Here is a 14,988-nt window from a genome sequence, read left to right on the forward strand (position 1 = left end):
ATTGCGTCTTGTTATTGGCGGAAATAGGCGTTTTCCATTGGAGTTTCCTTTACTGCCTGCCATTGGTGGAAATCGGCGAATAGGAGACTTAGCGGCGACTGCAGCGTGGCGTTGTTAACTAACTGCCTAGTATCGACTAGGCCGCGTCAGCGCTCTGTGTACCATCCTCCGCTGTGGCCTACCGCACGCCTGTTGCTTTGCGCGAGCTGCCCTTCCGCAAAGCAGTCACAGCAGGCAGCCAAGACGCTGGAAGTCTGTACCCTTGTTCTCTGTTCATATTATCGGGTCGCTTGGCTATTTCTATAGCCTCTCTAATCTTCCTCCTCAAACTAAACGGTTGTTTCGCCAGTACTCGGGCCTCTCGAAATTCGATGCTCATCCTGCACTGCTCATGATGTTCTGACACCGCTGATTTGCTATATTGTTTGAGGCGGATATATCTCTCATGTTCAGTTAGCCTCGTGCTTATTGGACGCCCAGTCTCGCCTACATACACCAGTCCACATTCACACTCGATTTCATAAACTCCGGCGGCATGAAACTTGTCAATTGTATCTTTTGTCGAGCCCAGAATGTCTTTTATTTTGTTGTTGCCACGAAAAATCGGCTTAATACCCGATTTCCCTGTTGCCCTCCTCCTTCGGCGCCATGGTTTTGCGTATCAGTCTCATGTCGTAGCCATTAGCTCCAAAAATGGTCCTGAGGTTCTGCAGTTCAGCTTGCAGGTTGTATTCATCGCTGATCCTGTAGGCCCTCTTAGTTAAAGTTCGCAGGGCCGAATTCTTTTGCATAGGATGGTGGTGGGAGGATGCATGCAGGTACCTGTCCATGTTGGTGGGCTTCCTGTAAACTCTGTGTCCCAGCTTCCCGTCTGGCTTACGATAAACTTCTACGTCGAGAAAAGGCAATACCCCGTTCTTTTCAATCTCCATGGTAAAGTGAATTTTGCTGTGCTGCTGGTTAAGATGTTCGTGGAAGTTCTGAAGCTCTTCTTCTCCGTGTGGCCAGATAACAAAGGTGTCATCCACGTATCGTAGCCAGCATTCCGGGCGTAATGGCGCGGACAGGAGTGCTGTTTCTTCGAATGATTGCATAAAAATGTCTGCTGCAGCTGGCGAAAGAGGGGAACCCATAGCAACACCGCCCGTCTGCTCGTAAAAATCCCCTTTCCACCTAAAATAGGTGGTCGTCAAAAAGTGGCGCACTAGCTCGCTGATGTCAGGTGCCATGCGTTCCTTTAAGATGTTCATGGTGTCCGGCACGGGTACATTCGTGAACAAAGATTTCACGTCAAAACTGTCCATCAAATTCGTATCAGAGACACGCTTCTCTTTCAAAAGTGCTAAAAATGGGTGGAGTCCTTGACGTATGCATCTGTATGTCTCACTAAACGTCTAAGCTTCGGAGCCAATTCTTTCGCTAATTTGTAGGTCGGCGAGTTGATACTACTCACGATCGGCCGTAAAGGGAAGGCTTCTTTGTGGATCTTTGGTACCCCAATTTGATTGTAGCTAGTGTGCATATCTAAGATAGTGAAAAATTTATCTTAACCAAGGTGATCAGTCCTTAGAAGGGGATAAGTATCTGGTTTCATGAGGTTACTGACCGCTTACATACCAACTTACATGTGATGAGCCTCTTCCCCATTACTCGCTTCCTTTGTTATTTTATTTTTATTTATTTATTTTTTTTTGGAACGATTACTATAGGTGAATACCTGGTGCTGAAAGGTTGAATTACTCCTGCTTCTAGCAAACGAGAAATATGTTTATCCACTAGTGGTTGCAAGTGGGAAGCTAAGGAATATGGTTTACGGGTTATAGTCCTAGCATCACCTGTAGCGACATCATGACACGTTAAGATTGCCAAAAGTTGTTTTTTTCTTCAGGCGAACTTGGTGATTCGGCTAGAATGGGGGTCAGTACATCCCACTGTCCTTACACAAATGTTAATGCACTTTGGTGAGTATGGTACCCTGGGAAATGTTCCACATAGTGGATTAAAAATGCACCCTGTTCGGGCAATCAGGAAGTTTACTGAACAGATTGGACTGAAATTATTACATAGGTGTAAGGAATATATTACACAACAGCAGTGAACAATGAGCATTCAACCCCCTCATCCCCAACAGTTGTGATTTACAAGATCATGATAGAAATGTCCAATGTGAGTGGGCCAAAATGTAGAAAGGTCTGAGGGAAGAATGTTGCCTAATCGAATTAATACACAGTGGACAGCAAAATGACTGTAGTATCAGTATGTCATTAGGATTAAAATTCGTATATCTTTTGTTGATTTTCGAAGTCCTGTAACCAAGCACATATAAAACTCTCCAAAAGCTCACTTCAGCTTTTAAGCTCTCCAGCTAATCAACAGATATTACTAGTGGATGTAGAACTACTTGTGACCTGTTTAATGGAACACAAATGTGCAAGTAATTCTTTTGTTAATTGTAATGAGTTATGATGAATTTTAATAAGTTGCAACATTATTGAGCATATTGGAACCAAAAATGATACTGCATAAAATGTTCTTTTTGTTAATTTCTCAGATATGAAGTAGCTTTAAAGCTCATTTTTTCCTGTTTGTTGATTTTTTACAGAACCTCCAGAGAGGTGACGTCGTCTTTTGTTCTATTGTCAGCAAATCCGTCTCTGGCCTGATGTTGAAGGTTTTGTGCTCTGATGGTGAACAACAGCGTTACGTTTCAGACATTAATGTCAAGGTATTGCAAATGGCATACAGGTTTATATATTTATTTGAAGGTCAGAGTCTCATGTATATATGTGGTATATATGTGTACACATGTTTTTTATATTTTATATAAATTCTAAGAAAATGGTAAATCTGCATTTCAGATTTCTGAAGTTCACTTGTCTTTGAAAATTGTTGTATTAATATTTGGTTTCGTTGGATGTACTGGAGTAGGGTTCGACTGCTGAATTCTTTCCCCAAAATAATGTGAGAACGTACTGAGACTTCGTATGCATGTGCTGTATGTTATTTCCAGTATCTTAGCGAGATGTGGAGGCTCTATCTCAAAACGTGTAAGTTACATTCTGCTTTCACTATTGTTTGTTGATTACGATTTTGACAGCCCCAAGTTAATTTAAGAGAGAACTGAAGTAGCTGGCAGCTTTTGATAGTTCGCAGCAGGTAAATCATCCATTGTGAGCTGTTTTTGCTAAGGATAAAGAATGTCCAGAATTCTGGACAGAGTACCAAAAGTTCACCGTGAATAGTTAAGTTGATTATTCTTGTGCAAGACGTACAATTATTTCGTTGCAATTACGTGCGAGTATTCTGCAAGGCATTGGACCATCCCTCGTCTCTTGATAATCTAAATGTTTCCAGTGACTGATCCATATTTTCGATTCTAGTGTTCATTAAGTATGACATTTTTGTTGAAAATCAGCATTGGATAACAGGTTTTTATAGTACCAAAATACGGCAATTAGTTGATGACTAATTAAAAATATGGGTTTGAATTTCCATGCCAAAAGAAAAGCTTTGATGTGCACGTCCAGTTTGAATTCAAAGTATTCAGAATAGTTTGGATTTGATTCGAAAAGTGGCTTACTGATGATTTCCATTCCTGAGTTTGATTGTCATATTGATTTATGATTCCCACTCCAGAGACTAGATGATAGATGAAAAAAAATCTTGAGGGTTATTGATTTCAAATTTTCCATTAGTAATTGGTACATTTGTTTAAGATGTTTCAGAGCCCAAAAATAATGGCTTGCATCAATCATTTACATTCTCTTAGGATTTCCTACTCCATAGAAGCAAGCAGCTGCATGTGCAATAGTAACTTGCTTGTGCTTAAACCTAATGGATATCAAAATATTTTAAACAGTTTCCCTTGTTCTACAGTTTCCTATTTCTAAGATACCTACAGCATGATTTTTGAAAAGTAGTTTACTGAGAAGGATGCTGATGAACAAAGGGCATTTAATTTTTGCCTTGTCCATGGACGACGATTTACGTAATCTTTTAATGAAATGGAAATGTGCTTAAAGAAGCATTCTTGCCATAATAATTATTGCATTCAAATGAGGTGTGGCATTTCATCTTGGAGATGCTGCTTCAGGTAATGTATGATTTTGGAACATTTCATAAAAGCAAACTTATTCAGTTCAATGAAAAGGAAATTTTTATCTGCCATTTTAAGGAAATGATGTACTCAATTTTTCATTTTTCAGCTATTCTTCAGAAATACATATTTGTCAGTATAAACTGCAAGGAAATGTCCTATGAAACCACTAACAATGCTGCAATATGGAAAGTAGCATGTTGGAATGGCAGTAAAGGAATTGGTTCCAAGATAACCTTTTATGTTGCTGTGTGGTGTACTTAACAACTGAGACCTGTGGAGTGTGGATTGATGAATGATGTTCTGCTACATGGGAAACTGATCCTTGAGGTTCAGACATGTCAACTTTAAATTACATCTTAAGTTCTGGGTGAAATATGCACCCTTGTGACTATGGGTTCATTATCTCAGTGAAATGATGAATCTCTGTAGAAATGTCAAAAATTAAAAAAGGAAAAAAAAATGCAGTGAAGATACTCAGAAGATAATTAGTGTCTTTGACAAGTTGACAAGATTGGAAACTTCCTGTTCAGACTGTTAACGTCATTGGTAAATAAAGGCTCTTTTCCTACAGACAGATTTATTAGCGATGTTAGGCAAAGATCCAAACCGTGACATTAAATGAGGGTGGAGTAACAAAGCATTCTTGTACATTTTTAAATGAGCCATCTTTTGTGCTTTCCTTTTTGTGGAGTATACTTTCGTTCCCATTCTGAAATGCGTGAGACTGTCCTTGGCCTGCAATATTTCCTTTTGGCAAATCATGGGGCCAAAATCTTGTACAATGTTACAATCGCGAAAGATTTCTCAGCAGTTCTTGATAATATTAACTTGGCCAACTCTCTCAGCCATTCCAGTCTTGCGTCATTTTACTGTATTTCTCCTGTTCCTAATGTTGACTATTTCGTAAAGTATTCCCAGTTTCATATTAAAGCAAATGTAGGAATTGGGGAACAAAACAAACTTATAATAAGTAAAGAAGTTGACTATCATTGCAGTGTAAGAAGGAAGATGGGTTGTTATTATTGTACATGAAATTTGTGTGTCCTAACCTCCTGGATGTTGCCTCTATACACAAAACACATTTTCTTGCTCAGGAAACCTTCCTGAGGACATTCGACAATATTAAATTGCTTGGAAGTGCTTACATTTCATTACATATGTATTGCTGTAACCCTTAATGAACTATTGTTTAAAATGGAGATATTAGTAATTTTTGCTGCCTTAAACTTGATGCCTTCAGTTTTACTTGGCCCTAAGTTAAAATATTGTTTCAGAATACTGCAGATATACTGTAATTAGAAGTAGGGGTGTTGAGTGGTTTTGTGTGTGTGTGTGTGTGTGTGTGTGTGTGTGTGTGTGTGTGTGTGTGTGTGTGTGTGTGTGAGAGAGAGAGAGAGAGAGAGAGAGAGAGAGAGAGAGAGAGAGAGATTTGTGGGAAATATGTCTGTGACCAGTAAATTTCAGGAGTTGACAGGCTATATTTTCAATTGCAGTAAACAAAGTTTTTGTCCAGTAAGTTAATGGTGGGTGATAAAATGACATTACACTTAAATTTACTGACTTAATAACACCAGCAGGTAAATACCAACAGTACTGTAATGGGTGCTGGAATTATTAGTTGGTAATTCTTTCCCTAATTTATTTCAACTACATTAATTCCTTATCTTCACTTGCTGTTTTTGGGTCTGAAGCTGAAGGAATTTTTCTTGGCACTTATAGTGTTTTCAGTTACTCTAATTCTATTTCTATCTTCTGTGTAGCCAGTAAACTTACGTGATTATTCCACAGTTAATGTGTGTACATACTTAGTACTTCGCATAAAAGTTGGGAACATATAGTAGTTGGATTATAGGAACAAGGTAGCCGTTGTCACAGACATTGACAATTTGTTATTTGGCAGGTAGATGATCCGAAATCAGTAATTTTTCGCAGTGCGGCTATTTTTCCAGTGCGGTGGTAATACGTGTGTATTAGTCCCATACTTCGTACTGCCATTTTTGTCTTGTAACCAACTGTTTATATTTATTCCTTAAAGTCTTTGCCAGAAACCATTTCTGCAGAAAATCTATTGCTTTGTGTAAAATGAATAAAGTAAATACTTTGTGCATCAGTTAATATGGGATGTATGTTTAAGTGTTGGGTTTTGTTTTTGGATTTCCATTTCTGAATTACATGATTGTTTCAGATACTACTTAGAACATACTTTCAATATTAATGGCTTCACTGTTTGATTAAAACAGGATTTGTAATTCGATGTGCTGTCAGCTCCTTATTGCAATTCTCTTAAATGGAGTAAATGTGATTGAAAACAGCTTTCTGAAATAATGGCTGAACCTGTACTCTTAAAATGTTGTGTTGCACAGTACTTTGTGATTTTCGTTACGCATGGCTGAAGCGAGAAAAGGATTAATACTCTCAGCAGCTGTTATTCCGTGTACTTGATATTTTGCTGTGGTGTATAAATAGGTGCGTCATTGATGACTGAGGTATGTAATGTTTTAAGGAAATTAAGTGATTTCACCTCAGTAGATATCATTGGACAGTTAGTATTGACTCAGACTGGATATTCATTGCATCAGATTAAAGGTATTTTTATTCTCAATTTATTTTTGACTTTTTCATTCATATTTGGGACAAGAATGTGAGGTTCCCATTAAGAAGTTGTATCATGTTTGAATGTTCATGTAGGAATTGTGTAAAACTTCTGTGGTAGTTATATACTCTTTTAAATTGCTGTTCTTTTCATTTTTAACTTCTCCATGGAAAATGGATACAGGAATGTGCCTCCTACATGTGAAACAGCTGTTTCATGGTGAATTCATTATTGTGTGTGTGTGTGTGTGTGTGTGTGTGTGTGTGTGTGTGTGTGTGTGTGTGAGAGAGAGAGAGAGAGAGAGAGAGAGAGAGAGAGAGAGAGAGAGAGAGAACTTTTGAGTTGAAAGTTATGGATTTTTTATTTCCAAAAATGTTTCAAAACAGATTTGGAGCAAAAATTGTGGTGTAGGCTAAGTGGATTTGAACCGAAAATAGAAAATAAGCAGACTGAAAACCGTCTTATTGTCAGTATTTGGTGCATTTGAAAGTCAAGCATTGAATGAATAGTGGAACATAACATTGTGTATATAATTTTACTATATAATCCAGAAGCTTACTGAGTATGGTAAGACATTGTATGCAGTAGTCTGAATTGTTTTGACAAGATAAATAGTACACTCACAGTGGAAACCAAATGTCTAAACTGTGTAGATGGATTATTTCTCTATGTGCATGAATCACTTGGTCTGTTGTAAAGTTCTTTCTGTGATTTGAATCAGTTCACATAGACATATGGTGTACTGAACAGTACACGAAAACAGCTACCCTACAAATTTTAAACCAAAGTGTTTTGCAATAATATCTTAATACAGTGAAACCCAGTTTTACGTCACATTTCTACGCTTGCGCATTTTTGTGCAGTTCTTAATAAATTTTTAATGCAGCTTTTAAGGAGTTGTAATTACAAGTTATGAAAGTGCACTGTTACATGCATTCTTCTATCATATGCTACAAAATTTTTCCTAACATCTCACAGAATGTAGATCAAATAGTATGGTGTGAGGTAATGCAGCCTAGAAAGAGTTTTGAATCAATTGCTTCGACAATTAGAAGATACAACTCTGGCTTCTTGCTGGCGCACATTCCATGTGTAACTTCCTCAATGCTGTACACCACCTTTCAGCTTTATGAATTGCATTCTTATATAGTAGCATGGTATTGGAGTTGCATGTGCTAAAGTTGTTCTTTTCATATCTTTTAAATCTTGACTGGATCCCCTGTCCCTTTATTGGAGATACTTTAAAACCAAGCAAAGGCTGTCTCTTACGCTGGAATCTACTTCACATTCACCATTTACTTATGCTTGGCGCACCCTTAATTCATTTACTAAAAAAGTTAAAATTGTTACAATAATTCAAATTCATGGATTCACACAGTAGATAAAAATTGGTAAGGGAACCATCAGTTTGTAGATGACAGAAAAACAGAAGAAAGGTGTTACTAGCCTTCTTGGTATTGCTGCTGCCCCCCCCCCCCCCAATTTGCCCCTGCCCCACCCCCTCTTTTTTTTCAGTGTGTGTGTGTGTGTGTGTGTGTGTGTGTGTGTGTGTGTGTGTGTGTGTGTGTGTGTGTGTGTGTATTTTTTCTCACGTTTAGCTGTGCTATGTTAATGCCATTTTTAAAAACCGAACAAATTTGCAAGGAAGTTGATGTGACACCTTGTTATTTTAACAGATGCAGCAATGAAATGGGTGATTTGGCAGCTCTGTAAATAGCATGTTACATTAGGAATCAGGAAACAGGAATGGTGCCACCTAGTCAACAAACCTTTTGCTGTTGACCCTGATTACTCAAGATAGCATTGTGAACCAGTGAACGACACACTGCTGCCTTGATGGCATTTTACAAAAACCACAACAGCTATGTGACAGCACAGTGTATATTTTATGCTCATTACAATCTTGTGCTCCAGTCTTGTCTGCACTGCTATCAAAGTGTGGGTATAGAACTTTGAGGAAAATGGGAGATAGCGTGTGCAATACTGCCCTTACAAACTTCAGATAATGCAAAAACTGAATGCCAGTGACCTCCCAAAGAGACTACACTTCTGCAGAGAATTGTTGGAACGACCATCCCAATCCATTCCTCTCGGCATCCATTAACACATTCGACAATATCTTTCCAGGTCATCTCGTCTCAAAGAATGGGGACAATTCTTGGCCTCCAAGATCCCCTAACATTTGAGCATGTAATTTTGGGGTTGTTTGAAATCACAGATCTCCCATTGTGACCCACTGCACACAATTGAGGAACTGAAGTATCAAGTTTGGGAAGAATTTAATCAAATTCCAGTGCCAGTCCTGTAAAGTGTGATGATGTCTTAAGTTCCGTAAGACTTTGTGTGTGAAGGAAAAATTAAGCCATGTAAATGCCATTTTCAGGTGACGGACATTTTAAATTCAACGGTGGTTTCAAAACCACCCATTTCTTGCCACTCCAGTTGCTCACAGTTTGAAAGTTCTTAGGAAATTCCTAGGACATCACTTTGTAGGAATGAGTCTCCTTTTGTGTGGCCTGTTGTTGATGATACAGAAACAGTCAAATTTTCAAAATAGAAAGAAAAAAAATTACTGAACTCAACAGTTGGAATAATATTCCAATCAAATTGTTTTGTACTGAATGGAGTGTCTGAGTTTTGCCAACAGAATTTCTTGACGTAACATTGTAAATAATGCAGAAATGGTAAACAATCTTATTTTTGTTGCTTTTTTATTATAACTCAGCAGGTTTTTTCTCCCGTGAACTGCTGAGACTGGTGCTAGTTTAAAATTGCTGATTTTGGCTGTCTCAACAAAAATCTCTTTCTTACCCTATACAAAACTCTGTATTTTTTATGATCTTCAATAGTGTAGGCACCTCTTTAGTAATTCTGTTGCACCTTCTTAGTATTCTGCCTATAAAATGCCGTCATTGGTTTACCTTGCTCACAACATTATGTATGCGATTTTGCAATTTTTAAGTAGTTTGTGATTGTAAATCTTAGATATTTAATTGAATTGATAGCCTTTTGATCTGTTGTGATTTATCGTGTAACCGAAATTGCACAGAATCCTTTTATCGCTAATGCGGATCACATTACACTGCTGATCGAGTGAGTTGTGCAGTGGTTAGCACACTGGACTCTCATTCGGGAGGACGACAGTTCAATCTCGCGTCCGGCCATCCTGATTTAGGTTTTCCGTGATGTCCCTAAATCGCTCCAGGCAATTGCCGGGATGGTTCCTTTGAAAGGGCAGGGCCGACTTCCCTAATCCAATGAGATCGATGACCTCGTAGTTTTGTCTCTTCCTCCAAACAACCCCCAACATTACACTGCTCATTATTTAGGGTCTGTTGCCACTTTTTGCACCTTACAAATACCTCGTCTAAATCGTTTTCTAGTGTTTCTGATGACTTCTCTTGATGGTAAATGACATCATAATCTGTGGACAATCTAAGAGGACCACCCAAATTGTCTCCTAAATCGCCACTTGTTTTACTTGATTACTTTCCATCACTTACCACAAACTGTGACCTTTCTGACAGGAAACCATGAATCCAGTTGCACAGGTGAAATGATACTCCATAGGCACACAATTTGATGAGTAGTCTCTTGTAAGTATGTAAGCCTGTCGAAAATAAAGTAAGTGTTTTTCTTCTAGTTATTTTTGGTGCTTTTTCTTTTTTTAATATTTGTTACTGCAAAAAGGATGAAATCATTGTATGCTGTATTCAACTTAAGAGGAGGAATAATTCACTGAATTATGATCTTTAATACTAAATAAGAGTGTTATAATGGAAAAACTTTGATACAACTGAAAAACACTAACTTTCGGCTAGCTCTTGCCTCTCAGTGGTTTGTCAGAGTAAAAACCTAAATATTGAAATTTGTTGGAAATTTAATGTACTTTCACACTTGATAGTTTGAGTTACGAGCAAAAGACCATAAAAAATGAATCTTTTCTTCCAGGTGTCCCCCCCCCCCCCCCCCAATGTTGTCACAAAATTCTGTAGGCAAACCTCAGATTCAGCATCCCAAAAACACATATAGGATAGAATAAATCAGTACTACGTAACTTCCCACTAGGGGCCCATTTGAGCACAAATTGATCTTTTAGAAAGAGGATATTTCTGTTAAAGTTGACATGTTGGCATTCAGTGTATATAGAGTATTTCGTGTGTGTGTGTGTGTGTGTGTGTGTGTGTGTGTGTGTGTGTGTGTGTGTGTATGTGTGTGTGTAGATTCAAAAATAAGTTTAAAGTCATCTGTCAACTTCAGATCATTTAACAGTATAAGGTTATGTAACTTTTCATTATAGGTGTGTGGAAGTTCATCTTGGGAGTTAGTATTAGGACTCATTATTTTGACACGTCTAGACGACAGACGTAATGAAAGGTCTTCTTGTAGTTTATTTGGTTCCCCAACTGTATTCTGTGAAATGTGTGTTATTAGTCATTGTGGTATTAATAGAAAAAAGTGAAGTTGAAGTTGATTATTTAAGCCTAGGTTTTATACTCAAAAAATTTCAGTAGTGGCACTTTTAGCTTGTAAGACATAACATTGGTGAGAGAAAGATATCTTTGGTGTCTCAGAGTCTCAGCAATTCCATTACATTGCTAGACTTCCTCCCGTGACTGGAGAAACTAACTTAAGTCCTAGTTCAAGTGGCAGTGCTATTTACAGCAGTATTTCACATCTTTGCCTTTCTGTCTTTCATATACAGGATGGTCGGAAATTCCCGTTACAAACTTTTAGGACATGTAGAGGGTAGTGAGTACAGAATGTTTTGAATAGGAACGCATGTCCAGCATTGTATCGTTACCATTCTACGACAGTTTTCAATTCAGATGTGTACCTCGTCAATGTCTGCTTAGGGCAAGAGAGACTTCTTGGAGTTCCCTGTCCTGGTACGCAACAGAGTAGACACAATGACTTCTACTACGTCAAATGATCCGCAGATGTCTCTTATTGTCCGCTTTGCTGAGAGACCAAGTCAATACCTGTGCATCACCGATAGAGGAAACATGGTGCAGTACACATTCGCGGAATACACAGACATGCTTGTTGTGTATGGTGAAGCTGGAGGTAACGGAAGAGCTGCTTTCCAGCAGGGTGCTGTTCAGACAGATAATGTAGATAGTTGTGTGTGGATGATGGGCATGAAACCCTATCTCTAATGTGTCTGACATTTTCTCACTGTAAGCATATGGGAAGTTATTAGTCCAGTCCAGCACCTTTATGTTTGTGCATAACACCCATAGGTATCCTGTACCCTCAGCTAAGTAATAGTAACTGATAACTGCACAGGATAGTGTAGTTGAGTGCTTCCCTCCCTTCTAAAGGTGGTCTTACCCCAGATGTATTGGGAACATTTGGAACGCAATACGGTAAGATCTGCATGCTGGGTAGCCAACACCTGTCTGTCTCTCATAATTGGTATTTACTTTTTCTGAAATACATCTTCTTTGTCCTACGTTTTTTTTACCTGTATGTTCTGCAATCCAAATTATTAGTAGTGTTCAGTGATACATATTTATACACAGTGGTCACTGTTCGGATTAGTGCAAGATTATTGTTACCTTGTATTATAGAGGAAGAAAAGTTTTGACTGCTTGTTGGAGCCTTCTCTCCTCCTCACATTTGAGTTATCACTAATCTTTCTCAGAAAGCGTAAAATACGGGTTTCACTGTATTTTGTGATTTTGCCAAAGGCTCACACATTGTACTGCCAATCAAAACTTTCAAGGAAAATGTTCCAGTTTTTGGAGCAGGTCATTTTACTGTTGTATTTTTTACAAGGATAATTAAAAATCTTATTACTGGTGGATTCTCAAGAAATTTATTGTTAAAATTTATAATTTATTTTCTTATATATAAAATATATATTCTATTTCATTTCTTTAGAAACCAGGATGAATGCTATAATATTGGAACATCAACAAGAACTTTTAACTCATGTTCTCAGTACATAAAAGCTGCTGATTTGTATGTAGCCAGTTTTTAATATGATAAATGTCTTAACAGACTGAGGAATATTAATTTTGAAGATTTGGAAGATCTAGTCTCACTGACAGCCAGAAAGGTAATTGTAATGTCAGTTACACATAAGACCTTACCACGTATTGCGTATGACATTTCAAATTAAATAACCACCACATCAAAATATTTTAAGCAGTTGTGCTGACAATGTAGCTCTCCCCATGGCAGAATTTAAAGTTTGCTTTACAATAGTTGACAGTTCTAGGATGTTACCTGTATGAGGTACCTGTTAACTATTTTTTTCTAATTTTTTTACCCTAAATGGCTGATGTCCCCTGTTGTATGAAGACATACAGTTTGAAAAGTTTTTGACTTTTACATCTTAATAATAAAAAGAGAATGTAACCTTCAACCAAATATCACCTTACAAATTTTATAATTTTGTAGATAACGGAGAAATTTTATAATTTTGTAGATAATGGAGTGTTGGTATAATGTGATACAGCTACTTTGGAGACACCAGTTTTGTGTTGACAACGATGTGTGGCAAGAACAGTGGACAAGGACAATTTTACATGTGGCTAGTAATTTATGAACTACTTGCTTTTTAGGTGTAATTTTGTGCTTCAAAACAAATTAAGTTCTAATAACATCGAAAATGTAATATAGTTCATTGTGTACTATGCTTTGGTGAAAGGAAAGATAAACCATTAAATTTTGTTAACACAGCAAGAAGTGTCCTATTTCTTTTGTGGAGTTGTAGATACAAGTCTAATTTTGGTGAACTTTGATTTCTATTGGTTGTAGGCCTTCTGCCCAATGTCGAGCATGATTCCAGCAGCTGACAAGAAGTCCGTTACGCGTAACTACCTTGTCAATGACACGGTGTGCTGTGAGGTGCTGGAAGTGATGCCAGACACTGAGAAGCTTGTGGTTGGTATGAAGGGCTTTGCTCTTCCTCCTGATTCCGAGTATTCGTGTCGTCTTGGCTTAATCACCAGTGAAGATTTCCCAGAGATGTATAAGTAAGTAACCTTGAGCTGTAACTTCACAATTGCAGAGTTTTTGATATTTACGTAAATGTGTAGATCACTATTTTGAAATTGTCAAATGAGGATAATTTGTAGGAGAGGATTTAAAATTATCAAGGGATGTGGGTATGCATGAGCATGCATAGGAAAAATGAAATAACTGTATAAGTCTTCAAAAAATAATTTGAAAGTTTTTTCTTGCTTTCTTTATAGTTCCCTGATTTCACAAAAAGTGGGAATGGTGTTGAAAGAACGAACTTAAATATTTTTGCTTCAATAATCAATTTGAAGACTTTAATATTAATGTTTCTTTATTTGACATTACAGCATGTATAAACATACAAAGCAATCAAGTGAAATACCAGTAATGCATATGATTGCAAAAATCCAGCAACTATACTGTTTTGTTGGGAAAGCAAAAAGTGATGCACAAGCTTGTAGACCAGTCAGGAAAGACTTCATTTGGATATAGGGTTCCCTTTGCAGCATTGCACAACACAAGAATTACAACACCATCATGTCCTTTTGTGTATACCAGCCCAACTGACTAGGGAGATGTTATTAAGAAATCTGAGATGGATGTATGAATTGTGTGCTTTTAAAAAGTCACGTACAGTAACATAACAGCTTTATAGCCAACAGAATGGCAGGTGAGATCCAGGTATTTTGCTGGTTCATTGATTAGCGGTGTGGAGAATTTATAAATTTGTCAGTATGTACAGAAACTATAGTCTTTAAGTCCATGGATCAAAAACAATACCTTACATTTTTCAAACTAAGTTAGTATCAGGACAAAATGCAACAAAATGTCAATAGTCTTGGAAATTTTTAAAGAACATTTACACAGAAGTTACATATACTTAAATTATAACCGTGTAATTTTTTTCAAATTTGGAATAAATATTTTGATTCATGTAAGTGTATTTGATACAAATCAAATTTTATCTGAATTACGTTATGACATGCATAAGAGTTCTAACCTTAAAAGTCGACCTTTCATCAGTTTGATGACCGCACTTTCATCTAGGGTATTCTCCTGTTCTAATGACCATAAACAATTAACTAAATTAAGAGCTAATCCATCATTTACTGAATTGACTGAAATAAAATTTATAACATATTAGAAAAATGTAAATTTTGTAGTTTTGAGTATGTTGTGAGAGCTTAATTTCTGTAAATATGACATTTACCTATATGAATTGTGCAGTCACTGAACTCTTACAAAAACTATTCATTGCTTTCCACTTTCTTTGGATGACATGTATACGTTACTTTGAAGATGTCATTTCAAGATTAGTATTGGA

At 37.2% G+C, this 14,988-nt stretch overlaps 1 protein-coding gene across 6 annotated transcripts in view; it reads left to right on the plus strand.

The window, feature by feature from the left end:
* LOC126335374 (tetratricopeptide repeat protein 14 homolog) overlaps positions 1-14,988 on the plus strand; it is a 78,728-nt gene that overhangs the window by 32,673 nt on the left and 31,067 nt on the right. For 3 of the 6 annotated variants that reach the window (XM_049998584.1, XM_049998586.1, XM_049998585.1), the window contains exons 5-6: positions 2,603-2,725; positions 13,461-13,678. In XM_049998584.1, the coding sequence (XP_049854541.1) occupies positions 2,603-2,725; positions 13,461-13,678 (341 nt within the window). Of the gene's footprint in view, positions 1-2,602; positions 2,726-2,870; positions 4,646-12,578; positions 12,757-13,460; positions 13,679-14,155; positions 14,335-14,988 lie in introns of those variants that run through there. The other 3 variants (XM_049998588.1, XM_049998587.1, XM_049998590.1) reach the window with 3 other exon arrangements.

This window comes from Schistocerca gregaria, chromosome 2 (genome assembly GCF_023897955.1).
Source record: "Schistocerca gregaria isolate iqSchGreg1 chromosome 2, iqSchGreg1.2, whole genome shotgun sequence".
Classification (NCBI taxonomy): Eukaryota; Metazoa; Arthropoda; class Insecta; order Orthoptera; family Acrididae; genus Schistocerca; species Schistocerca gregaria.